The 26,241-nt window shown below is 50.4% G+C and overlaps 1 protein-coding gene across 5 annotated transcripts in view; it reads right to left on the bottom strand.

Moving 5' to 3' along the window:
• The window catches only part of ADCK1 (aarF domain containing kinase 1), a 155,542-nt gene that overhangs the window by 26,915 nt on the left and 102,386 nt on the right, over window positions 1-26,241 (bottom strand). For all 5 annotated transcript variants that reach the window (XM_033850775.2, XM_033850771.2, XM_033850774.2 and 2 more), the window contains 4 exons: window positions 25,480-25,629; window positions 24,048-24,245; window positions 19,965-20,158; window positions 1,535-18,485 (listed from right to left, as the gene is read on the bottom strand). In XM_033850775.2, the coding sequence (XP_033706666.1) occupies window positions 18,314-18,485; window positions 19,965-20,158; window positions 24,048-24,245; window positions 25,480-25,629 (714 nt within the window). In that variant the 3' untranslated portion in view covers window positions 1,535-18,313. The remainder of the gene's footprint in view (window positions 1-1,534; window positions 18,486-19,964; window positions 20,159-24,047; window positions 24,246-25,479; window positions 25,630-26,241) is intronic.

Raw genomic sequence — 26,241 nt, forward strand, 5'->3', positions numbered from 1 at the left:
CAGAAGAGAGAGAGAGAACGTGCAGCACATGCATATAACTTGCCGTCACTATCACCATTTTAAATCACTTATCATGCATTTGTTTGTCACTGCATATTTTTCTAAATTTAATGTAGGACAGGAGTTAGAGCAGGCCCCAGAGTCAAAACACACCAGTTCATATCCCAGCCCCCTCTGTAAAATGCAGTAGTTGTGAGAATTAGAATAAAGGATGTTAAAGTACTGAAGAGCACCTGGCATACAGAAACTACCCCACCTTCTTTGAGTTTATGTCAACTCGAACGTAGAAACCCAGTTTGGAGTTTCTACTTGTAATGATATCTACTGAGCTGAAAGAGATGTTCTGTGATAGTCGGAATTCTAAGAGGGCCCCCGAGACTCCCACCCCCTCAACTCCCACACACAACCCTATACATCTTGTATAATCCCCTCCCTTTAAATGTGGGTGAGACTGAATATGATGGGATGCCACTCTGTGATTTGGTCATGTTACTTGGCAAAGGTGGAAGGACTTTGCAGCGTCCTTGAGTTGGAGATAACCAAAATGGAGCTTATCCTGGGTGGGCCTGGCTTAATCAGGTGATCCCTTAAAAGAGGGACTAGGTCCTTCCTGAGGTTAGAGTCACACTCTCCTGCTGGCCTTGAAGAAGCAAAGCCATGTTGTGAACTGCCTGTGGAGAGGGGCAGCCTTTGAGAGCTGAGGGCCTCTATGCTACAACCACAAGGACCTGAATTCTGCCAACAACCTCATTGAACTTGAAAGAGGGTCTCAAGCCTCAGAAAAGAACACAACCAGGCTGACTCTGTGTTCAGCCTTGATCACAACCTTGTGAGACCCTGGGCAGAGGACCCAGCTAAGATGTGGGACTCCTGACCTACAGAAACTGAGAGAAATGTGTGCTGTTGGAAGTGACTAAGTCTGTGATATTGTTACACAGCAATAGAAAACTAATATATATTCTATGTCTGCTTAAAGCCTTGTTGAACTCTGTTTTAAAATGGGGTGTGCCTGAGTGTGTGTGTGTGTGTGTGTGTGTGTGTGTGTGAGAGAGAGAGAGAGAGGAAGAGAGAGAGAAATGATTTAAAACATGGCCCCAGGGACTTCCCTGGTGGCACAGTGGTTAAGAATCCGCCTGCTAATGCAGGGAACACGGGTTCGGGCCCTGGCCCGGGAAGATCCCACATGCCGCAGCCCATGTGTCACAACTACTGAGCCTGCGCTCTAGAGCCTGTGAGTCACAACTACTGAGACCACGTGCCACAACTACTGAAGCCCGTGTGCCTAGAACCCATGCTCCGCAACAAAAGAAGCCACTGCAATGAGAAGCGCGCGCACCGCAACGAAGAGTAGGCCCTGCTCACCGCAACTAGAGAAAGCCTGCGCGCAGCAACGAAGACCCAACGCAGCCAAAAATAATAAATAAATAAAATAAAAAACAAACAAAAACAAAAAAACATGGCCCCATTATTTTTGTTATAGTTGAAAATATGGAGTATCATTCATTCAACAAGTATTTACTGAGTACATACTTACTATATGCAAGGCAATGGACTAGGAACTTAAACAGGATCAGAAACCAAAACTGGAAACTTGTTACTGCTGCTTCCTAAGAGAATTAAAGGGAGAATGTTTAAGGTTGAAACATGTCTTCTTAAACCACTGTTATCAGAGCTTATGCTTGTCACGGATGAGTTTCTTTGAGATAGTGAATGAATAATAATAATAGTAGTAGTAGTAGTAATGATAATAATAGCTAATGTTATTAAGTGCCTAGTATGCCCCAAGCCTCTTCCCATTCAATCCTCATAACACTAAGAGGTAGGAAGTTGGTATCTTTATTATTTTTGTATCATAGAGGAAGATACGGAAGAATAGAAAGGTAAATGACTTGTCCAAGGACTCACACAGCTGGTAGAAAGCAAAGCCAGAACTAACCCAGCTCTGTCTGGCAAATTCCATGCAAACAAACTTTTGTTGATCACCTACTATCTTGTGGGATCTTAAATGGTTCTTTTTGCTTCTTACCCCCTTTGCCACCCACCTTCCAGAGGATGCCTCTCCCTTCCATTTTACTGAGACAGTGGTGGCTACCCATGTCTGTCTCCCCAGATTTCCTCCAGAAACAATAGAGAACAAGAAGAAAAATTAAAGCTACACAAAAACCACACCCTCAGCATGGCTGAAAGACAGAGAATGCCTAAACTTCAAAATCACTGTAAGTCAAAAAAGAAAGAACTTCCCTAGTGGCTCAGTGGTTAAGAATCCACCTGCCAATGCAGGGGATATGGGTTTGCACCCTGGTCTGGGAAGATCCCACGTGCCGCAGAACAACTAAGCCCGTGCGCCACAACTACTGAGCCTGCGCTCTAGAGCCCGCGAGCCACAACTACTGAGCCCACGCACCGCAACTACTGAAGCTCGCACGCCTAGAGCCCGTGCTCCACAATAAGAGAAGCCACCGCGATGAGAAGCCCACACACCGCAACGAAGAGTAGCCCCTGCTCACCGCAACTAAAGAAAGCCCACGTGCAGCAACGAAGACCCAACACAGCCAAAAATAAATTTTTTTAAATAAATAAAAGAAAAGAAAAGAAAATTCCCACTGAGTGAACTTTCACATTCCTGCTTCACCACCAGAGCTCCAGTGAGCTCAGGGAAACCTGCAGGCATGTATTCTGGGGTAGAAACAGGGCCAAAGGAAGGGAGAGGCGTCCTTTGGCAGCGGGCTGGTCCCGCAAGCCAAAAGAGAACTAAAAGATCAGAAATATCTCATTATATATCCTTTACCAAATGGAAGACTCGGTATATTGTGACAGATTAAGATTTTTGCCCTCTTCAGCGCTGGGATCCTCCCCTCCCCATTTCCTGTTCACTGCCCTTTCCCCATCCCCACCATTAAGCAGCAACCAGGCTTCTCCCTTTTATTGGCTGGGAAGAGATAAGACTGCAAAATGGCAGTGGGGGGGGGGTGGCGGCGTTTACTAGCTTTTGATTCAGAAAGCTAGCTATCTGGATTTTTCTTTAGGGGATGGAATAGGCTCAAAATTTAAGCAAAGGATTTGGGAGAAAAACATTAGGAGTAAAGAGCAAGATTCTCTCCTCCCCCTGCACCCTCCAACACTTCCCCCAGTCCGACCCCAGCCACAAAAAAAATTTTTCCCCAGAGGTGGTAAGAGGGGAGATAGAGGAACTTGATGAGAGCTGAGGCATCACTGGGTCCCCGAGAAGGAGCCCTACATCCTCTGCCTCGCTCCTATTTTAGGTCTCAGGAGTCCAGAGGGGTGTGTGGTCAGAGCACAGCTGTGAGCATTTCCTAGGTAGAGCTGCCTCTGGACTGGAGAGTGGTCACCTAGTGTCTCTACTCTTACGGTCTCAGCGCTTCCCTGTGCCCCCGTGTGGCTCAGGACAGTGGTCTGTCTGGTGACTGCTGTACCCAGAAGTCACGACGAAGTTGCCCTGAGAGGGTGGAGAAGAGAGGAATGAGGGTCATTCGGGCAAACGTGGTGTTAGAGGCTCACAAGGGAAATGTGTCCAGGAAAGGTAAGCAGTAGCCGAGGACTTGTCCAGCCCAGCGAGTGCCCGCATGGTCAGACAGCATCAGGGGCACGTTGGCCCCTGCGGATGCTTTGGTCCCATGGAAACCCTCAGAACTCAGAAACGGGGGAGAACTGACTATAATGAAACCTCTCCCTCCTGGATGAATGGGCTTCAGGCTGAATTGCAGAGACCCAGTGGCCTTCCTGACCCCCGCTTCCTTTGTGAGAGAGGTAGAACATGGCTGTGGAGCATTGTTTGGGGAGCTGAGGCAGGAGGAGAAGGCGGTCCCACAGCTCGGGGATTCTCAGGCTGATGAGACATCATCAGACCTGCTGCAACGACAACAGACATGATTACAGCTCTTCCTCTTTGAGAAACAGCCAGTGGCCAACACCCCTTTCCCTTTTTGATTGCCCAGTAACGGGGTGTTACTGGAAACTGAGGAGGAGGGGTGCAGTACAAGGAGAAATGCAGAGGCGAGTGGAAGGAGGGTGAGGTAAAGAACTCTGGGAGTGGAGGCCTTCCATTTGACCAGCTGGTTCCCAGATGACCCTCCGACTCAGGTTCCCAAGTGGGCTGGGCTGCTCGCATCCCTGGTAAAGTGGACGTACCATCGCCCTGGCGCCAGGGCACAGCTGGTCCTTAGCGTCCCCTGGAACAGAGCGCCACACAGCTTGCTCCACACGGGGTACTGATCACATTTTAAGACCATGTGTTTGTTTGCCTGCCGGCCTTTCCCACCCCAAAGGATATCTTCCTTTTTACCTCTGTCTCTCCTTTTTCTATAGGACCCAGCTCCTCCAAGGTGGACAGGAAGTATTCGGTGAATAAATCACTTCACAAATGCCTAACAACCTCTGGGACGTGTCACCTTTGTTACCACCTCTGAACTCACCTAGTGAGCTACTTAATACAGCCACTACCAGGAGAAGTAAGAACACATGCCCCATAAAGAAACACAGCGGACAAGGAGGAAGTAACCCCAGTGCAACTGGAGAGTAATTGTCCCGCTCTGGGAGACCCCTGACTGCAGTTAGGTGTCATAACTTTGCTTTGGCTTCTCCCTCAAGGAATGTCAGCACCTGAAAGGAGGGTAATCTGGTGATCCTGGCACCTTGCGACTCAAAGTGTGGTCCCTGGACTGGCAGCATCAGCATCACCTGGGGGCTTGTTGGAAATGCAGGACCTCAGGCCCCACCCAGACCTGCTGAACCAGAGTCTGCATTTAACAAGAATACGGATTCAGGTTTGAGTAGCGAGGCCTTTGATTACAGAGAAACGGTTAGGAGTGGGGAGACCAGTGAGGTGATGCAACTAATTACTATTCAACAGTCAAAAGAAAACCAAAGAGACCTAGAGCACAACGTGTGACATCCGATGCCCAAACCAGCCTGCCTGATCCCAGCATGGCCATTGTGAGATTTTTAGCCTATGAACATTCACGACTGAACTAGAAGGCCAGTGGGATGTACCCACCTGCCACGTCCCCAGCAAAGCCTTGGCCACTACCCCTTGTCCGTAGCGGGTCTGTCTTGACAACCCTAACCCCCCTCTAACCTCTCTCCTCAGGAAAAATTGACCATTTCCTACGTTATTCCCAGCACAAGGTAGGCACTCAATAATTGTGTGCCAAGTAATGAAAGCGTTGTGCTAGCAGGCTTGGATCAATTAGTGATTGTAATTGAAGCTCAATGTAATTAATTATATAATTTTGGGCTGTTCAAGTTTACTTCTACTAAAATTACATCATGAGAAAGGGGCATGAGGAAGGATTACAGAGAGAAGGAGGGGAGGTAAGCTTCCACGTACAACAGTTGCCCATGGAGTCAGACCTCCTGCCGACAGTAAAAGATGCACGTGGCTGTGTATGTAACTAGGACATTCTGGTCCTGAATCCCATTTGGAAACAGAGTCCAAAATCAAGGACTTCACCTCAGTACCAGGGTTGTGCGGCAGTGGGCACTGTCAGCAGCAGACTCTGCTCAACTTGGGGATATTAATCCTTGCCTTGATCCATCTCCACTGCTGCATGTTTTCCATTATTCACGCCAAGCGAGTCTCCTCTCTGCTCACACTCAGAGGATGTCAGAGCTAAAAAGGCTCTTTGGGCATCTTTAGACCAGTGCTTTTTAGCCCAATCAGACCTCATGCACCCTTCTCACAACAAATATTTTGCAATGCCCCCGACCATCCTGAAACAAAATCCATAGAAACTATAATCTGTGTATATATGAAATTAATCTACTTGCATAATTTTTAAAAGTCAGACTGATGCAGGGACACTGGCCATTCAAATGCAGGCTCTGCATTTTCATTGGTTATGTGTTTTCCCAGAAGAGTGACCAATAATTCCTAAAGAAACAAATCACCCCTCAACTCTCATGGTAATTGCATTCCTGTAAAATTCAACAGGTATTAATACCATGAAAAAAAAAAAGGTTTGCCTTTATATGTAAAACAGAGTTAGGTTGTAGATTCAGTTCAGTCGGGATTTTTACCACATGAATATCCTGGACACCACACTGGTCACAGGACAATTCTTCGCTGGGTAAAGCTGCCCTGTCCATAGGAAGATGTCTAGCGTCCCTGACCCCACCCGATCGGTGCCAGTAGCAATCCCTAGTCATTATGATAACCAAAAATGTCCTCACACATTTCCAGAAAGTGCCTGGGGGTAGTAGCACCCCCATGGAGAACCGCTCATTTAGCCCAGTCTCCTTAATTTGCAGGTAAGAAATCAGAGGATTAGGGAGGAGAAGGCTTGCGCTAAGTGACCAGCTGGTCAGCACCCACCAGTCTCCGGACTCCCATTCCAGGATCCCTCCTAGCTCCACACTGCAGCTTCCAAGCTGAACACTGTGGGAGGAGATCAGGCTTTTGGCCGGAACTCCTTTAGTTCCCATGCTCAGATTCATTTTTGCTCCCCACACCCCCAGAAGACCAAAGTCCCTCCAAAGGAAAACACAGCCATACAGTGTCGAATAAAGTCCTCTAAGCTAGGGAATGACATCTCAACGCCTTTCAATTAATCTGCCCAAATGAGCCCAAGATGATCTCCTCCCCACCATCAGAAAGCTAACTTGATCGTCTTCCTGTCTTCATTTATGAGAGCTCTGAAACTCTCCCAGGTAAAGAAAGGATCCTACTTTGAGGCCCAAAACAGCACTTAGGCATTACATGCCAACACTGCTCAATCAGGAGCAGTTGACGTGTGTGCTGTGTTAAGAAGGATTCTGGAGCCATATCCCAGTTCAACTTGAGAGGATACAATGACCAACTTGTGGAGTTTGCATGGGCCATGGTAGGGGCCAGGTGTTTGTTACGTCTGTCTTAGAACCCTAGACAAATCCAATCTATTTTCCTAGGTCAAAAGCTTTGCCAGTGACAGTCTATTTTATACCACTGGCTTCTCTGTTTAAAACTTGAGGCAAATGTCTCCTTCCTGATGGTTGACACAGTTCAATCATGAGATAAATTGCTTTGCTACAAATGGCAGTACTAGACTCTCATCTCAGAATCTCACTCATTCACTCAGGACCTGTGAGTTGAGCATACACTGTGCATCAGTCATTGGCAGTGGGGAGATGTAGCAAACCTGTCATATTGCATGTAAGAATCATCCTTTTCCAAGGTCTCTAATTCATAAAATAGTACGCACCACACCAAAACTCAGCATTAATACCCACCCTTTTTCATCTGAACTTGATGTACCCTTAGTTAAGGGATCAAGATGACACAGTGCACAATATACCCTGAGAAAACCATAATTCAAAAAGAGCCATGTACCACAATGCTCACTGCAGCCCTATTTCCAATAGCCAGGGCATGGAAGCAACCTAAATGCCCATCGACAGATGAATGGATAAAGAAGATGTGGCACATATATACAGTGGAATACTACACAGCCATAAAAAGAAACGAAATTGAGTTATTTGTAGTGAGGTGGATGGACCTAGAGTCTGTCATACAGAGAGTGAAGTAAGTCAAAAAGAGAAAAACAAATACCGTATGCTAACACATACATATGGAATCTAAAAAAAAAACAAAACCAAAAACAGGTTCTCATGAACCTAGGGGCAGTACAGGAATAAAGACACAGACATAGAGAATGGACATGAGGACACGGGGAGGGGGAAGGGTAAGCTGGGACAAAGTAAGAAAGTAACATTGGCATATATACACTACCAAATGTAAAACAGATAGCTAGTGGGAAGCAGCTGCATGGCACAGCGAGATCAGCTCGGTGCTTTGCGACCACCTAGAGGGGTGGGATAAGGAGGGTGGGAGGGAGACACAAGAGGGAGGGGATATGGGGATATATGTATATATATAGCTGATTCACTTTGTTATACAGCAGAAACTAACACAACACTGTAAGGCAGTTATACTCCAATAAAGATGTTAAAAAAAAAAAAAGATGACACAGTGCATAGCAATTGATTATAATTAATGCCTTGAATATTTTTTTCTTTTTTGCTAGGACAGCCATATTTTAAGGAAAGTGTCTTTAGAAGAAATGGCTAAATATTGGCTATCTTTAAAGTTAATGAAAATAGGTAATCTAGAAAAAGACATCCATAGGAGTACAAAATAATTGTTCAAAGAGCTGCCTGTTTAATAAATACTTATGAGAAATACAAAATTAAGTCAAATACTCTTGCATGAATTGGTTTTAAAAATCTTTAAAGTGAAAAGAAAAAAAAGGCAAGAAATAACAGGAAGGTTAAATGGATCTGAAAACGTTCAAGAATACTTAACTTGAGGTAAACTGGTCTTTGGGAGAATGGGTCGTTGGGCAAACAGGTTTTTGGCCAAATGACCGTAGGCAAATTGGCTTTAGGTGAATTGAACAAGAGCCAGTTTGGTGGGACATGTTGGGAGGCAAGGAGGCCAATGAGGGGATCAGACCTGAACCAGGATGCTGGTGGTAGAGTGGGAGAGGAGCGGATATAGGACATACAAGGTGATATAGTTTATGGGGCATTTCTATGAAGGTCAAGACCCTCACTTCAAAGGCTGACTCCTGGCTTTTGCACCTGGGTGACTGCTGGTGGCACCAACCACTAAGACAGTGAATGCAGGTTCCTTGGTAAAAATGAAATTTGGGGAAATACTGGCCCCGAAGAGAGATAGAGATGGTCTCATCAAATCTTGCTTCCAGGTAGAGCTGCTGACTGGCATCACTGGTCCCCAAGAGTTGTTTAAATCCTTTTCTCTCCTCCCAGGCCACAGACCTCCTGGCTCACCTCTGCCCCCACCGGCAGGAGGCTCTCTCCTTACCCAAAGCCAGCTGCTCTTGTGAAATATACCCCAGTTCCTTAAAGGCAGGCGTCATGTCTGATTCATCTTGTCTCTCCACTCCCCTCCGCAATAAAAGGGCATTGAAGGGATGCATGTGACATACATGAATCGAGGCATGTGTAAGTGGCCACATGACGACCAATGAAAGGCTTACTATGGCCTCCACTGTCCTGGTGTCAAAGAGCATGCAAGAGACAAAGAGGTGGCCCTTGCCCTCCAAGGACTGCACAGGGCACGCAGACAGATGAGTGTGGATGGTGGGGGTAGACAGACGTATCAAGAGAACTGAGAGGGGGAGGAGAGGAGCTCAACAAGGGCAGTGATCTTGGGAAGTTCCCTACAGAAGGCAGGACTTGAGAGCTGTCATGAACATAGAAAGCAGAGGGCTTGGATATAAGGAAAAGCAGAGAGAGGCAGAGTGAACACCCAGAGCAAGACTGTGGAGATGGGGTGACCATGGAGATGTCTATAAAACATCAAGATCAGCCCGTTTAGGAATCTCACAACCCAGACAGGCAGAGAGAGGTGACAACCCTCACAGGAGCTCTCATCTCACGCAACAGGACGTGTGAAGTAGGAAAAGCAGAAGAAAGAGAAGCTTCCACATACACAGTCCAGTTCCCAAACTCATCCTTGGTTAAACATGGGCTCTGTGAACTGGCCAGCTCAGCTCTCAGGCCAATGGGGAGCACCTACGGGAGGCTGTCTTTACCTTAAATGCTCCCAGGATGTCTCTTTCAAACTAACACTGTGATTAAAGAAAGAGCTCCTGCCGGCTCTCTGGTGGTAACCTGGGTGGACAGCAACTACGAGAATCAATAAGAGAAATTAAGCCTATTTCAGCCAAAAAGCCAGTTTCTAAATACCCTATGGATCATCAGAAAATAGCCATGGCTATTATAGAAAGCGTGTCCATACAACTGGTATCCAGCCAGAATGGCATGGCCTTTGTGTTGGTTTTGACCAGAAAATAACATATAAGGTAACCAATCAGCAGCCCTCACTCTCATCGTCTCAACAACAGCAGTAACAATAAGACCTTACTGTAATTTAACTCTGTTTTCTCTTGCTCAGCTCTCTGGAGAGTGTCCAGTCTATAATCGTCTCTTTATTTTCTATCCCTGTAGACATGTCTATTATTCTCCTCTAGACTTCCTCTGGGTTCTCCACATCTTCCAAACGTGGGTCCAGGGCCCTTAAAGATAATAGCTGCAATGATAAGGGCACTTTGGGTTAAAACGCAAATACCCAATTTAAAGTAACACACAAAAAAGGGAGAGGCAGATTTATTGGCTCATGTAATTGAAAAACCAAAGTGGATCTGGCCTGCAGGAATGGCTGGATCTAGGAGTTCAAAAGAGAGGCAGGCAAGATAGCCACTGGAACTTAGGAACCAGTGGAAAGACAGTCATCCTCCATAGTCTTCGCTGAAAGTCACAGGAATGCCCTTGGAGTCATGAGCCCATGCTGGAACCAATGTCTGTGGCCAGAGAGATGGCCATCTGTCTACCGCCATGGCGTGTGGGAGACACTGGATCAGCATACTCGCAGGAATGGGTGTCGCTACAGGAGAAGGGAGTTCTGTTAAAGCTGCAAGGGATGCTGGGTAGATAAACTGTTCACTTGCACGCTATGTCTCTGTTAGTTTCTTAGCGTTGCTCTTCCCTGTCGCTTTCACTGGCACTATCTATTCACATTCATCACAGTCCTCCAAGAAAGGGCAACCTATGGACAACCACTCCATTTCATAGCAGGGGAAGCAGAGGCTCAGAAACCGAAACAAGCTGCCCAGTGATAGCAGAATTAGGTTGATGGGCCTGACCTCCAGCTGTCCGGCTCAGTGTAGGCGACACTGGCCCCCATCCAGAGAATACGGTCCAGGACAAAGGTAGGAAAAAGATCAGAGCCTACTCTGGACACATTGTGCCATCTGGTTATTATGGACATAAGCTGTTACAAGTCGGAACTCACTTCTAATCAGCTCATTATAACATCCTGAATGTTCCTGGTTTCTCTTCTAAATCCCATGTCAGTCATCATTTTTCCCTGCATACCTGAGGGGAGGCAGGAGGGAGAGAAAGAAGTGAAAAAGGCAGAACCTCCTCTATATTCCTACTTACCATGGGGCAAAATTGAATCTCTGCCAATGTCAACTTCCCTTATAAGGATTTCCCTAGAAGGGGATGCATTCCAGCACCCAAGGCTGCCCAAGAGGCTCGATGTGAGGCCTCGCTGGCTGGGTGAGCCCTGGGCCATACAGGCCGACCCTCTGCAGAGAAGTGACTACTCCTAGGGTGCCACTGCCCAGCTGCACTCACTGCAGGAAGCACAGAAGCCCACCACTTCAGGAACCCACTAGCTCCAGACTGAGGAGGCTGCAGGAAGGCAGGACGGGTCCAACCTCTAGCAGGCTCAGTGGAAGCAGTCCACTCCAGCAGAGGAAAATGGAAAGTCAGTAGTTGAGAGCAGAAGCTCTGGCTGCAGACTACCTTGGCTCAAAGCCTGGCTCCACCATTCACTGCTTGTGTGCCTCTAGCAAGCAATCCAAGCCTCCGTGCCTCAGTTTACTCACCTGTACACAGAGGATAACAGTGGTCCCTAGACGTCATAGGGTTGTCATATGGCTGGGAGGAGTGATGGCCAGCATCCAGCAGAGGTTGCTACATGCCCAAATAAAACATCAAGTTGTACCTACCACCTCAAGATCACAAAATGGCTGCTAAAGTTCCAGACATCCAAAACCACACACCAGTCTCCCCTGCTGGAATGAAGAAGAAGGGGCAATACTCACAAACTATACCTATATCAATATCTAAAAAAAAAGCTTCCCAGAATCACTCCAAAAGATTCCTCTTCACCTGCCATGTCGTGTGCCACCACCAGCTGCAAGGGAAGCTGGGAAACCAAGACCTCACTTTTTCAGCCTCTCAAGTAGAGGGCAGGGTTAAGAAAAGGCGTTGGGAATACGGTCTGCCATGGGGGCTAATCATAAAAATAAGTGACATTTATTGAGCACTTGCTATGGTTTCTCTTCTCTAAGCATTTCTGCAAGCACATTGCATATATTATCTAACTTCCTCCTCCCAATGACCCCGTGAGGTAGGTACTATTATTCCCACTATTCAAATCTAGGAATTGGAGCCCAGAGAAGTTGTGTTGCTTGCCCAAGATCACACAGAACACTGAGGGCAACAGGATTTGAACTCAGGCCAACTGTAGAGAGAGCCCACGCCCTTGGGCTGGAGGGCATCACCTCCATGATGGTAGCAGCCGCTGTCAACAGATGTTTACAGATACTCTGATGTGCACATGCTTACATTTGGCACAAAAAGGAGCAAGCACCCAGGGGCCAGGGAAGAAGATCCCCACCTACACACAGCCCTGGAAACTCCAAGAGGGCAAGGAATACCCAGAGCCCCTGACCTCTGTCCCCAATTCATCAACCTGGAAGGACTTCATGTCCCACCCAGTGTCACCTTGGAGGAAAGTCCTGCTGCTGGCGCTCCACCCTCCAGCCTTCCCTCTGTTATTACTCACCTAGAGGAAGGATCACCAAGCACTTCCGTCATTCGTGGCTTGGGCAGTCAGTCGTGGGCTAGAAACAGTCGACCACCAGCCCAGCTGAGACTCTGACTTCCCCTCTGGGCACTGGGAGGTGGTTGCCAGTCCAGGCTGATGCAGAGGACACCAGGCCCACCACTCAGGAGTGACTGACTGGAGGGCTCCCTGCCAACCTCCCACTAGTGATTTCCATGTCTAGGGCTGCAAATACACCTGGAAAACAAAATTGCTAGTGCCAGGCCTATCTTTTGGTGGGAGGGGTTTGGTGCTCACCCTTCTGATGTTACATCCATTTGTCACTACATTTGTGTGTTTGCTTAAAGAGTTAACGTGTGGTAAATGTAAACATTAAAATTACACAGCCATTTGTATTACCTTGTGTTGGTAGAGCTGCATTTTTTAGTTTCCTGGGAGTCTTTTAATTTGGAAATAGCCAGGCCTCCCTTAATCTCAAAGAGGCTCTGCCTAACGCCCACCTGTGGAGAAGTTCATAAGCTGCGTTTCTTCCTTCTCCAGAAGATACCTGGAAGGTGCATGAGCCTAACGCTGGGTCCCAACCCTGGCTGCGGAGCTTGAAGGAACAAAATCAGTACATCCCTGCTGTCCATATGATGTTTCCCGGGGTGTGGCACGATGAGGGGGTGCTCCTCCTTCGTGGTATTCTTCCTCAAACCCCTAATCCCATTCTCATCACAAGAAAACATCAGACAAGCCAAACTTGAAAGACGATCTACAAGTACCTGGCCAGTGCCCTTCCAAAGTGTCAAGGTCATGAAAAACAAGGGACGTCTGAGGAGCTGTCCTAGAGCAGGGACTAAGGAGACGTGACAAATGAATGTAAAGTACGTCCTAGACTGGATCCTGGGACGTGGCGAGGACATTCGTGAGGAAATTGATGAAACTGGAATAGTTTAGTTGATGGTATTGTACTAATGTTAATTCTTAGTGTTAATAAAGGTTACCCTGGTTATGTAAGGTGTTAACATTGGGGAGAGCTAGGTGAACGCTATATGGGTATCCTCTGGGTACTGTCTTTACAACCTACTGTAAATCTAAAGTTATTTCAAAATAAAAAGTTTTAAAAAATTGTTTTAAGTGCCTGGCCCTCATTCAAACCAAGTTAATCAGAATCTTGGGCATTCAGAGCTCTCCCGGTGATCCCGATGTGCAGGTAGAGTTGAGACCTATAGACCAGAGATTTCAACCGTGAGTGTGTACATCAGAATTCCCTAGAGGGCTCATTAAAACAGACTGGTGGGTCCCACCCCCAGAGTTTCTGCTTCGGCAGATCTGGAGTGGGGTCTGAGACCTGCATTTCTAACCAGCTCCTGGGTTACACTGATGCTGCCTGTCCCAGGGCCACACCTTGAGAACCACTGATCAGAGCCTTGCAACTCAAAGCATCACCCTCAGACAAGCAGCATCAGCATCCCCCAGGAGCTGGTTAGAAATGCTGAACCTCAGGCCCCACGCACACCCACTGAGGCAGAACCTGTGTTTTAACATTAGCCTAGGTTACTTGTGTATACAGGGAAGTTTGGAAAGCACTGCTCAGGAAGGAGGGATGAGGAAATGGGAGCTGAAATGTCAGGGGTCAGGGGGCTATGGACACCCATCGCTTCACCACTTCACCAGCCTGGACTTCCCTTTACACACGGGAGAGAGAAAAACAGGAAGAAACACCAGAGGCTCTTTGCTATCGCTAAGCCAAAGGCAGAACTGGGCAGAAAGAGCGCTTCCTGTCCCTTGCAGTGCTGGCCAGGGGCACGGTGACCTGGCTAGCAGAGGAGCTAGCCGATGACGGGGGCTGAGGCAGCCTCCAGAGAAGTCGAGTAAACCGGGCCAGGAGGCACTGGCTGTAGGAACACGGACATCACAGCCCAAGGTTTAATATTTACTCTGCTGAGGGTCCCTCATCCTTCCTTCAGAAAAGGGGAGAGCAGCTTTGTAATAAGCTTTACTCCACAGGAGGGAAGGAGGGAGGGAGGGAGGAAGGAAAGGAGGTGAGAGCAGAGCCTTTCTGAACAAATGGGTTTTTACCAAAATATTTGCAGACTTAAGGCTTAGGAGACGGGGCCTCCCCAGTCCCCCTTGGCCAGTTACAAACAGCAGCGGCACCAGGTCGCCGGGCATTCAAGGCCTCTCACCCCCGATCCAGCCCAGCAAACATCACCCCCAGCAGGCCAGGCTGCCAGGAACTCTCTGAGACCCTGTTCATCCTGTCTATTCAGATCTTGCCCAGTCACCAGTTCCCAGCTCAGACCCTAGCTCCGCCTGGCCACACCCTGAGACTGCTGAAGCCCCAGTGTCCCTCGGCAAGGCTCCATCCCGCCCTTCTCACATTTGCTTACACTGAGGATAATTCCAAACCTCCAAAGCACTGCCCCTGAGGATTTGTGCCGCTTGGAGCCACACTCATTTTCTGAGATGTCATCAGAAGTCCCTACAGCCGTGAAGTGGTGGAGGACGGGAGCACCTAGCAGCCCACGATGCTGAGAGTGACCATCGCTGATCCCGGGAGTGGGCTCAGAACACGGCGGAAATTAACCTGACAATCAAACAAGGCAGTGTTCCTAGCAGAGGGAGACTGGCATGTGCAGCTTCTTTTTCAATACACAGATTTCAACTCCCTTGAAAATAGTGAAGCATTCTGAGAGTCTAAATATTTGCGTGTTTATTGAGCACTTACTACAAACCAGGACATCCGCACTTCCTATGAGCTGGGTGCATACTCGAGAAGCCAAATGGGCCATCGAGTTGGAATTCTCCTCAGGTGGATGAGAAGAGGGAAGGGGAACTATAGCCATGTTGCCCAAATCAAAGAAGCCAACACCTAAATTGAGTAAGGATCCAAGGGTTAAAAGAGAAGGTGCTCTTCAAAGTAAGCTGGTGCTGACTTCCTGACACACTGTAACTGCTGGGAGAAGAAAGCCGCAGGATTTTACTGGAAGCACCAAACCCAAATCAGTGCATGGAAGTTCCACAGGACAGAAGGGAGCAGGGCAAAGGTCCCACGTATAAACTCACGTGCACACTCTCTGAGCTGCAGAACAGAGATCCTGAGATGGATCCACCAGAGGTGGCTCCACCTGGCAGAGCAGAAGGCACAGACCAGTGGTCAGTCGATAAAGACGCACCTCAGGCCAAGTACACAGGATGACGAGACACCAGAGTGATTGTTATACAGTGAAGACTCTGCCTGGTCTTTGTTGCTTTGTCTGCTCCTGGGAGACGACCTCTCAATCCTTGGACTTTCTTAGTGATGGGAGTATCTCTGTTATTCATGGTGTGCCCCCTGGATCACACCTGAGCTTATGCTAAATGACTCAGGATGGGGTTGATAGCAGCCCCACCTTCTCCAGGGAGGGAAGGGGGCCTGGAGATTGTGTTCAGTCACGTGGTCAATGATTCAATCAATCGTGCTTATATAATGAAACCCTGATAAAAACTCTGGACACTGAAGCTCAACGAACACATTTCTGTGCCAAGAGGTTCCCTTCACAGCAAGAACCCAGACGCTCTGCATTCGAGATCCTCCCAGACCTCACCCTGTGTGTCTCTTCGTTTGCCTGGTCACAAGTGTAGTGCTTTCCTGAGTTCTGTGAGTCATTCAGCAAATTATCAAATCTACGGGGGTTGTGGGAACCCCCAAATTTGTAGTCAGTTGGTCAAAAGTGTAGATGGCCTAGGGACCCCCAAACCTGCAACTTGTGTTTGAAGTGAGGGCAGTCTTATGGGAACTATGTGCTTAAGGGAACAGAGTCTGTACTAGCTCTAGGTGGTCAGCATCAGAATTGCACTGCAGTATCACAGTGGTCCAGGTCCATCCTGTCTTAGGCCCGAGGAACATGCAGGACTCGGTCTGCACTTCCAGAACTTTTTGTCTCCTTCACCCATCCACTCCCCCACTTCCACTGAAAACCCAACTTTCTCTGAAGTCAGGGTGTTAGAGTCACAATTCCACTGAAAACCCAACTTTCTCTAAGTCAGGGTGTTAGAGTCACAATTCAGGCACATATGACAGCTCACGGAGCAGGCGTAATCCATATCTCCAGCACTGTGGAATAAAAAGCAAAGCATGGACCCTCATTCAGCAGCTGAGTGACTTCAAGCAAATTACTAAACTTCTCTGAGCCTCAGTTCCCATCTCTGTGAGATGAGGCTAATGACCCCTCGCCCTCATAGAGCTGATGAGACAAGTCAAGATGTAACTTATTTACAAAGAACCTAGCATGTTCTCTCACACGTGGAAGGCACTCAGTAAACACTGACCCCTCCTATTTTCAAACTGCTCTGTACCCCAAGCTCTCCCAGCCTCTCAGCTCTCTCTGGATAACTGTTCTGGCAACATGCTGATGTCTTAGATCCCAAGGCAGCAGGAAGCCAACCATTAAGCCCAAAGTGAAAAGCAAGTAACCATTACCTTGAACAAAAAGGACATTTATATTTACTTCAGTGGCTATAAAAGACACCATAAAATGTAATATGCAGCGTGCGTCCTCGTGACTCATAACAGATCCTGCAAATTATTCTGTCAGGTCTCAGGGTGCAACCAACTGGTCACTAAGAACAATTAATTTTTTCAGGAAATAAAGGGATTGCGAATCATCTCTGGTCAGTGAAAAATCTGCTTCTTGTGTTATAAATAAAGAGAACGGAAAATGAGACTTAAATTTAGGGTTTTTTCTGCCCTCATGGATGCAGTGAAGTAAGATTGGAGAGATTTAAACACAATTACTCTCTGTGAGCCTGGGTGCTCGGTGAGAGCTAGGATCTGCCATATCTGGGGTCTTGGGGATCTGGAGACCACACAAACACAGGAGTTTGCGGGTGTCCCCAAAACAGGACCAGATGATCGAGTGGGGGGGGGCAGGCTAGCAACAGGCAATAAGGTAGAAGCAGAGTCCAGACAGGCGACAAAGAGGTTTCAGAGTGGAAGCCCAGCCACGGTGACTGAACTTTAGACTACAGTCTCCAGGACTGGGGGTATCAAATGATGAATCCAAGGGCTAAGTCAGAAGCCAACTGGTAGAACAAGGCAGGTGCCAGGTCACAGGGAATGAGGTGAGAAACCGGGGGAACCAAAGTCAGAGGTTTCAGCTGAGCCTCCGAGTTCCTGGCCTTGGGCCACTCCAACCAAGGTCTCAGTCTTAGAAAGTGAGAGAAACATGCAAGAATCAGAAAGCTGCCGCACAGTGGAAGGGTGGAAGGATTTCAGAGCCAGGAAGCCGAGCAGATCACAATGTCGCACGGCATCCAGACCCACTCCTACCTAGTGGCCAAAGTGGATTCACTCCCAACCTGGAATAAAAATCCCACTGACCAAGCTCTGCTCTGCAACCCTGAAGGGGTTTTTATTGAATCACAGTACAGAAAACACCAAAGGGTCACCACGACAGCAGTGAACTCACAGCTGCCACAGAGGCTGGCGTGGGCGCCAAGCCACCTCGCTAAGGTCGGCACCTCTGGGGGGCGACAGCGCAAGGAGAGGAAACTGTTCTCCAGTTCAGAGACCACGCTCCCTTCCAGCAAAATCGAACTTCCTGCAAGTTAAATGTGCCCTCAGTGGGATTCATGGTCCATCCTGATAACAGGAAGGGTTAACGGAAGGGGGGGGCATCCAACCCAATGGCCCACAGGGGGAGCGGGAAAGCAGACTGCCGTGCCTTCTCCCTGGATACAGAGAGAAAGGAACCTATCACACGGCACAGCTTGGGGGTCCCAAGACAAGGGCTCCAAAGGAGAGGAATTTCAGAGGTGGAGCACAACGGTGCCATGGACAGAGACCGTGGGGCTCCAGGCCACCAGCTGGCAGAATCGGGGCAAGCGCATAGAGACATGATGGAAGAGTGAGGAGTGAAAAGACCCCTTGGCCACCAAAAGGTCACACCGGGAAGGGAACAGTAAGTCCACTCAGTGTGGAGCAGGCAACAGCCAGCAGAGCAGGGCCGACACCCAGCTGGCCAGCCTCAGCCCCTTCACACGCAGAACGAGTTCATGAAGGTTGATCTGCCATAAGTTGAAGGCCTCACTGAAAGAGATCTGGGTCCTTCTGAAGAATGAATGGGTATTCTTCTTCTTGTGCCTGCAGGAGGGGCAGGAAGGAAGGAGAGAACGGGAGATAAAGAGGTAAGAAGTACTCAGTATCATTAGAACAATGGAAGATGGTGGCTTTGCCAACTCACCAGCCCCCTGCCCCAGTGGACAACTCCTGGTTACAGATCAGACCACAGCCCAGTCAGGGACCTGAGGAACTCAGCTATTCCAGAGGCATCTTCCAGGTAAGTGGGGTCAGCTAAAGCAGTTGTTTCACAGTGTATCAAAGGTTTAGTGAACCCAGTGGGTAGCACGTTCCAATGTTTCCCTTTTTCCAAAAGTATAGTTAATATTTATCAAATCAGAATCCCCCAAACCCAAAGGTAAAAGCTTTCCCAAACTTTCTGAGGGTGAGAATCACTTGGAAACCTAATCAAGGTAGTCCTGGGAGGCTGGGGCCACTGTGGATTCAGCCCAGCTCAATCTCTTCTGCACCAACGAAAGGACATGATGAAAATTGGTGTTTATGATGACCACCTCTTCCAGACTTGTGTCCTGTTTTTTTTGGCTGTGCCGTGTGGCTTGCGGGATCTTAGTTCCCCGACAAGGGATCGAACCTGGGCCCTGGCAGTGAAAGCACCCAGTCCTAGCCACTGGACTGCTCCGGGAACTCCCGAGACTTTGTTTCCTGAACCTCAGAGGAAGAATAAATCATGTTCGGCCCTTTCTGTATACAGTCTATCTTCCTGTAATCTAACTCAGTATTTGATAGTGGGTACATGATGTATGTGGTCAACACTCCCTTCACCCATTTACCAGAATGACCCATTCACTGCCTAGAATGGATGGGCTCGGAGCTGACCACAGTCCAGGCCTGCCTTCTCAGGTGAGAACAGTCAGCCAGAGCATAGGCCTTCCTGTGTATTTGCTACTGTCAGCTAGGAGAGCCTAGAACCCTCTTTCCTCTGTCACTACCCCCCTGAGGAAGCACCCTTCCCTTCCTCATCAACACCTCAAGGGTGCTGAGACATCTAAAAAGACCTGAGATTCGAGATGGCCTGCTGGTGACACTCTCTTGAGTCACAGCCACACCTGCAGGGAAAAGAACACTGGCCTCACTGCCTGGCCAATGCTGGGGACACAGTCCCGGGACCAGCTGGAGATGGGATGCGAACCCGGGCATCCCGATCCCAAGTCCGGGGGACGCTTGGATGGGACTGAGATTTTCCGAAGACACTGTAAACTTTACTAAGGGTAAGAATCACCTGCAAAGCTTGCCCGGGAGGGTGAGGTCCTAGAATCCACAATTTTAACAAGTAGAGGTGGCTCTCTGGACCACCTCAAAACACAGCCCCGAGGCATCAGCCAGGTCACTGGAGCTGTGTTCTGCCCCTAACTTCCTGCAGGGAGAGCTGGAGACTGGGGAGCTCAGGCACGGCCCTGGGGACTGGTGGGAAAACTGGAGGTGTGCAGACCCCTGGGGCTGGCGGGGAGCTAGAGGGGAGGAGCAGCCGGAGCCCACACTCACGCGGCCAGCGCCTTGACGCAGCAACGTGACATGTTGAGGAAGGAGGTGGCACTGGCGCGGGTGCCCAGGGCGGCCTCGATGCCCCGCAGCAGGTCGTTGGTCTTGAAGATGAGCAGCATCTGACGCGGCACGAGGTTGAGAAGGTGGCTGATCTGGGGGAGGTAGTTGGCCGCATTGTTGCGGATCTCTGAGTCCTGAAGCAGAGACAGGAGGACAAACAGACGGCTGGCATGGGAAGTGGGGCCCCGGGTGGCGGGCTGTCCGGGCAGCCTGTGACCTGAGGGGCTGCAAGGAAGCTCCGGGAGGGAGCGTCTAGCACAGCTGCCTCAGCAGCACTGGGAATCCTCCCCAGAGGGAAGCCTAGCCCAAGGGGCTTTGTAGCCGGGCAAACCTGGATGGGACATCTCACCCAACTTCTAGCCAAGCACCGAACGCGGTACAGGAGCAGAAGCACATCAGCAGGAACCAGGCCACGTTTCTGCTGCCTCTGCCATCCTAGCTCCCGGCAGCCAAGGTCACCCATACCCAGCCCCCAAGCCCCCAAGCCCATACTGACCAGGGCAGGAAGTCTACCTCCCCACCAACCATTTGATGAGTCCAGCCTCTCAGCCCGGGGTCCACCCTTGTGTTCTTTTCTAAGGCTTCTTCGCCGGCCACCAATTTCAGGCCAGGCCTGGAAGGAGCCTTGGAAGCTGGTGCTTCTGAGTCACGTCCCCCATCTCTCCAGCCAAGCCCAGGCTGGTGCAGTTGAGAGGTCTGAGCTGCTGACCCCAAACCCAAACCCAAAGTCCTGCCCCATACCCTGCCTGGCCCCGCACCCCACCAGACCTGCCCACCTGGCCACCGCTTATCACTGTCCTCCACGCTGGAGCTAGCGTCAGCCCGCCCACTGCCCGAGGTCCTCCTGTCCCCAGAGCAGGATTCAGGGCTGCCCTTGCCCCATCCTGGTGGGTAAGTTTGGGGTCTGGCTTCCCAGCCTTCCCCGTCCCTGAGCTCTGCATGGTTCTGGGCAGATAACTGCCTCTAGCCAGAGTCCTGAGTATAGAGTGAGGCTCTGATCCCTTCTCAGTCTCCAGAGAAACAGTGATGGTGACAACGATGCCAATAGTCCACTCGTACGGCGCATCACTAAGTAAGCCGGGCGCTCTGACAACGCTTGCATGTGTTAACTCACCTAATCGCACGGCAACCCGAGTAGGCAAGCGTATACCCCCATGTGAGAGGAGGAAACTGAGGCACTGAGAAGTTAAGTAACCTCCCCAAGGTCCGCAGCTAGTAAGAGGTGAGTCAGAAGTCAAACCCAGGCCGTGCAGCTCCCAAGCCCACACCCTCACCACTACACTGCCTGTCATCTCACAGAGGACTGTGTGACCCAATGTCCTCCCCAAAAAACTGGGCATGTTAACACCGTCTGTGCCCACCTCCCAGCGGAACCCAGAGGGTCATCAGGGATAAGGTACGGGGAGGCGCGTGGGGCCCGTCAAAGTCACCCCAAGGGGCCCAGCAATGCTGCCAAGCGCTTCACCCTGCCCAGCCGCTTTCTGCAGCAGGAGCAGAGCTCTCCGCTCTTTCAGCAGCACGCGTGCGCCGCTGACGACTGAGCCGCTGTGAAACCTGAAATGTCCCCCAGGCAGGAGCTATCAGACTGGAACATCTCAACACGAGCCAGACACCAAGAGGCTGTCTGCCTCCCCGCCACCTCCCCGCACAGCTGCAGGTCGCCCTGCTTGCGGGGGCTAAGGGCAGATCAAGGCCCCGCTCACCAGACCCCCTCTCAGCCCAAACGGAAGGCCCTGTGTCCACCCAGGCTACCCCGAGGGGCTCTTTCTCAGAGCAGCACAGCTGTCAAGCTTGGAACCTGCTGGATGTCTACCCGCTTGCAAAAACAAAACTCTAACTTAGTTAATAAAACCAGATATCATTCACTGAGAACCTACTGTGTGCCACGCAATCTTGTCCGTCCCTGTGGCTTTGATACCATCTATAGGCTGAAGACTCCCAAACTTATACGTCTCGAGGCTGGATCTCTGAGCACCAGGCTTAACTGCCCACGACACCGCTATCTGGACGCTCAGGAGAACTACTGACCCTCCCACCCCAAACGTGTCCTTCCCCAAGTCTTCCTAGGTCAGGAAGTGGTGCCCCTCCACCCCATAACTCACCTCAAAAAGCTACGATGCAACTCTGACTCTCCCCTTTTCCTCCCCTCACGTCCAAGCCGACAGAAAGGCCTCTCACTCTTATGTCCAGAATACACCTTGGCCCCACCTGCTTCTCTCCACCTCCATTAGCGTAGTCTGAGCCCCGTCATCCTTCCACCTGTTCATCTTGCCCCGCTCCAGAGAAATACTTAACATAGCGAGTCTGAGCACATGCTTCTCCTGCTCAAAACCTGTCAAAGCCTCTGCTTTGTCCTGAGAATGAATCTGAAATTCTCCCTGTGTGATACTCTCCCAGCTCAGGCCCCCAAACGCTTCTCAGTCCACCATCCTCCTCACACACTCCAGACCACCCAACCCTGCCCCCTTAATGCATCGCGTGCCCTCTGCCTGGAGCGCTTTCTCCAAGCTCTTCCCGTGGCTGGTGCCTTTCTTGTCCTTCGGGCCTCAGCTTACATGTCAACTCCCCAGCGAGATCTCCTCCACAGCATCCCCCCATCACCCATCATCACGGCACCCTGCTTATTGCCCGCCCGCCCCTCCCCCCAGCACCTCTAACCTGCACTTATTCCATTTACCTGTTTATTCACTTGTTTACTGTCTGTCTTCCTCTACAAGTGCAAATTACATGGAAGTCCTGTCTGTCTGTTCATCACTGGATCCACAGTCCAGGTTCCAGCAAAAACAAATGTTTATTCAGTGAACAAATTTCAGAAACTATGAGGAGGCATTTTACATGCATTATCAATAAAGCAGAAACTATCATCCCTATCCAACAAACAAAGGAGATTGTTTTTCTTCTTCTGAGATGATGAGCTGAAAGCTGTGTAAGCCTGGGGTGACTGGTGGTCACCTTTGCCACCAAGTTTGCTGGGGAACGATGTCAACTTGGAGGAAAGCAGAGCCAAGAGATGGCAAGAGGCAGATGGTGGTTTGGTGACATCGCTGCAGACTCTGGACCCAGCCATTCCTAAAGCCCCCACCACAAGGCAGCTCGCAAGGGAGGACTCTGAGGCTCAGAGAGGTGACCAGAACCATCCAAGGTCATGCCACCAGAAGCAGGCACTGGAACCAGAGCCCAGGTCTTTCTACTGCACAAGCAGGACCCTGTCCCTTGTGGCGAGCGTAAGCCCCTCCCCACATGGACACGGGCAAGTCTGCAAAGGTCTGCAAACTGACAGACCGGGAAGACAGAAGGCAATTCCTTGAGGGATTAAGGAGCCCGGGAGGGAGCTCACCCTGAGCCAGGAAGAACGAGCTACCCGCTAAGCCCCTACTGGAGGGGCAGAGGTGAGTACAAGTACAGGGAGAAGGTGTTCCTAGGATCGGTCTCAGCCCAGACTCCCGATCCAATGGAGGAATGAGCTACAGACAAAAAGACCAAAAGAGCTGTTTCACTAAAAACTCCATAGGAATGAAGGGACAAGCAGCCCTTGAGTACGGCATGAGGAGTGAAGCCCCCTGCCCAGGAGGGTGCCCTAGAGCAGCCCCACGATGGGGGATGGTGCCCAGCAGGAGACAGCGGGTGGCGCCAGACTTATTCACCAGACAGTCCCTGGGGATTCCCAGAAGTCCTGGGGGAGAACTTGGTGGAAGCCTGAAATCTTATGACAGCAGGTTGTAGTGAAAGTCACAGAGCCTGGATTATACGGTTAACGTGACCTACTTATATTCCAGGTTGATAAGGCCAGGAGGGACACAGTGGGACAGCGTCCCCTTTCCCTCCGTCCATCCAGGCACACTCTTTCTCCCTCCCTCCCTCCTCCTCAACGAGTACCTCTCTAATTCTGCCCCTACTCCATCCCCACAGCACCACCAGTATAGAACCCCAGACCCTGGGTTGGCAGGGCTCCAAACGCCACGCCTGGCCCTGCCCCTTGCATCCGGGACAGGGCAGGACCGGGGCGGGGGGGGGGGCACCCACCTCAGTGGCGGTGACTGGAGTTTGGCCAATGCCCCTGTTGACTGAGTCCCACGACCGGGCTGTCAGCATGCAGGTGAACAAGGGGTAGAGGTCCCCGGCTCCCAGGCGCTGGCTGTACTTCTTCACACTCTTCATGTCGGTCCAGATCAGCGACTGCCAGAGGTGGCAGTAATCCAGGCGGAATTCTTCCGTGAGCACCTACAGCGGGGGCAGCATGGCAGGACCTAGGCCCCCTCTCCCCATGAAAGACCTAGTCCCTGGCTGGTGTGACCACTGCAAAGGGGAGTGGAGGGAAACCATGGTTCCTGCACAACGTCTGCTCCTCTCCCACAGTCAGCCATCCTTGAAGGTCCAGGTACAAAGCCACTATTTGGCCAGCCTTGGTCCTGAGTGGCAGAGGCTACCAACAGCCCACCAAAATCTATATTCCCCTCTTCTTCCCACGTCTAAGATCCCCGCCTTCCTCCTAGTTAGATGTAGCCCTCTGCCTGAGCTCTGACCAATGGAATGTGGCAGAAGCTCCACTTGCAGGCCTGGTCCATGAAAACTTCCCCATGCATGCTCCTCTGAGCCCTTACCCCTGCTGCTGGTGGGCGGCGAGACCCCCAAGGAGACCTGGGAGCAACAGCCTCGGTCAGCCCCTGCTTGCAGGCTCCTCCACGCACCCCAGACTGGTGTGTGAGCAGGCAATTAGTCATCTGTTGTGTCTGGGCCATCATTCACTTGGGGGCTGTGTCTAACTTAAACTAACATGCCCAACACCCCTGAGCCTTTCAAAGGAAGCCCAGATTTGGGGATGTGGGATCAGGGCTCTGAGGCGAGAAGCAGGAGACCACCAGGGAAACCTCCCCAGGACCACCTGCCTCATGGAATCAAGCCAGGACCTGGGTCCTGGGATTGACACTGAACTTGTCAGCTTCTAGGCAGGAACACGTGGCTCACTGGAACCGGCTCTGTGTCCCAAGTTCCAGAGGACAGTCAGGACCATCCAACCCCTATCAGTTTCCTGCGCCCTTTCCCATGACATATGACCTCCTCACTGGGGCTGAGTTACCCTTCCCCTTGAAGTCCAGCTCATGTAAGGGCAGCTCACCTCCCAGGGTCTGGCTAGCCTGAGCTTCCCTGGGAAAAAGGTTTTTTTTTTTTGCAGCTGAGAAAGCCCATTCACACATCCAGGCACAATCTCATCTACCCCTCACAGGTGCCTCTAAAGGAGGTGTTATTACTCTCACTCTATTAGGAGGAAGCTGAGGCTCGGAGAGCTTGGAGAGCTCCTCTGACCTTGACTTCCACAAGATAACAGCTCTAGGGGTAGGGCTGGGCCCTCTTCAGCTACCTTGCTATCTGCTTCCCATTTCTGTGGCCAGTAGGGGAGTTCAGCGGGCTCTGAGCCCAAGCAGGACCAGACCCTGGGGGGAAAGGGCGCTCCTACCTGGTAAAGCCCATGGTCCAAGAGGACGATCTCCACCTTTCCTGTGCCCGGGCACTTCCGCACCAGCACATTGCCTGGGTGAGGGTCACAGTGCACGAAGCCGTTGACAAAGATCATCTCACTGTACATCTTGCCCAGGTGGCGCGAGATCTGAAAGAGAAGGGAGGTGGGTGGGAGTTGCACCTCATTATCACGTGCCTCAGAGATTTCTCCGCTGGCCCCTCAATCTGGCCACTCTCAAGAGGAAGGCCTGAGCAGTCACGGTGGGAGGGATGGCTTGAGATTGCACCGTTCTTGATAGAAGCTCAACGCTCACCCAGCTTTTCCTAACTTCAGCTGCACATGAGATTCAGCTGGAACTCAGAAATGTTAGGGGTGGTACCCAGGCATCAGTACTATCTTTAAGTGCCCAAGGTGATTTTAATGATGGCAACGTAGGAGAACCACTGCTTCTAGGTTTTCTGAAGACTGTAACACCCACCTCCCACACCTGCCCCTCCAATCTGCCCTGGTTTTTCTCTTCTCTCAGTCCCTCTTCCTTGTTACCCCCAAAGCTGAATATGGGTTGGAAAGCTGGGTGGGGGTAGGGATCACTCTACCTGCCCCTTCTCCAAAGAACAAGGTCAGGGGGCTGAGGACCAGGGATAGATGACCCCCATTACCCTCTGGGGCTGCCTCAGCAGCTCCAGGCCAGTCCCAGGAGTACCCAGAATCACAAGCCCTTCTCCCCTCTCCCTTCAGCCCCTTTCCCTACTCCCCTCC

Source organism: Tursiops truncatus, chromosome 2, assembly GCF_011762595.2.
Source record: "Tursiops truncatus isolate mTurTru1 chromosome 2, mTurTru1.mat.Y, whole genome shotgun sequence".
Classification (NCBI taxonomy): domain Eukaryota; kingdom Metazoa; phylum Chordata; class Mammalia; order Artiodactyla; family Delphinidae; genus Tursiops; species Tursiops truncatus.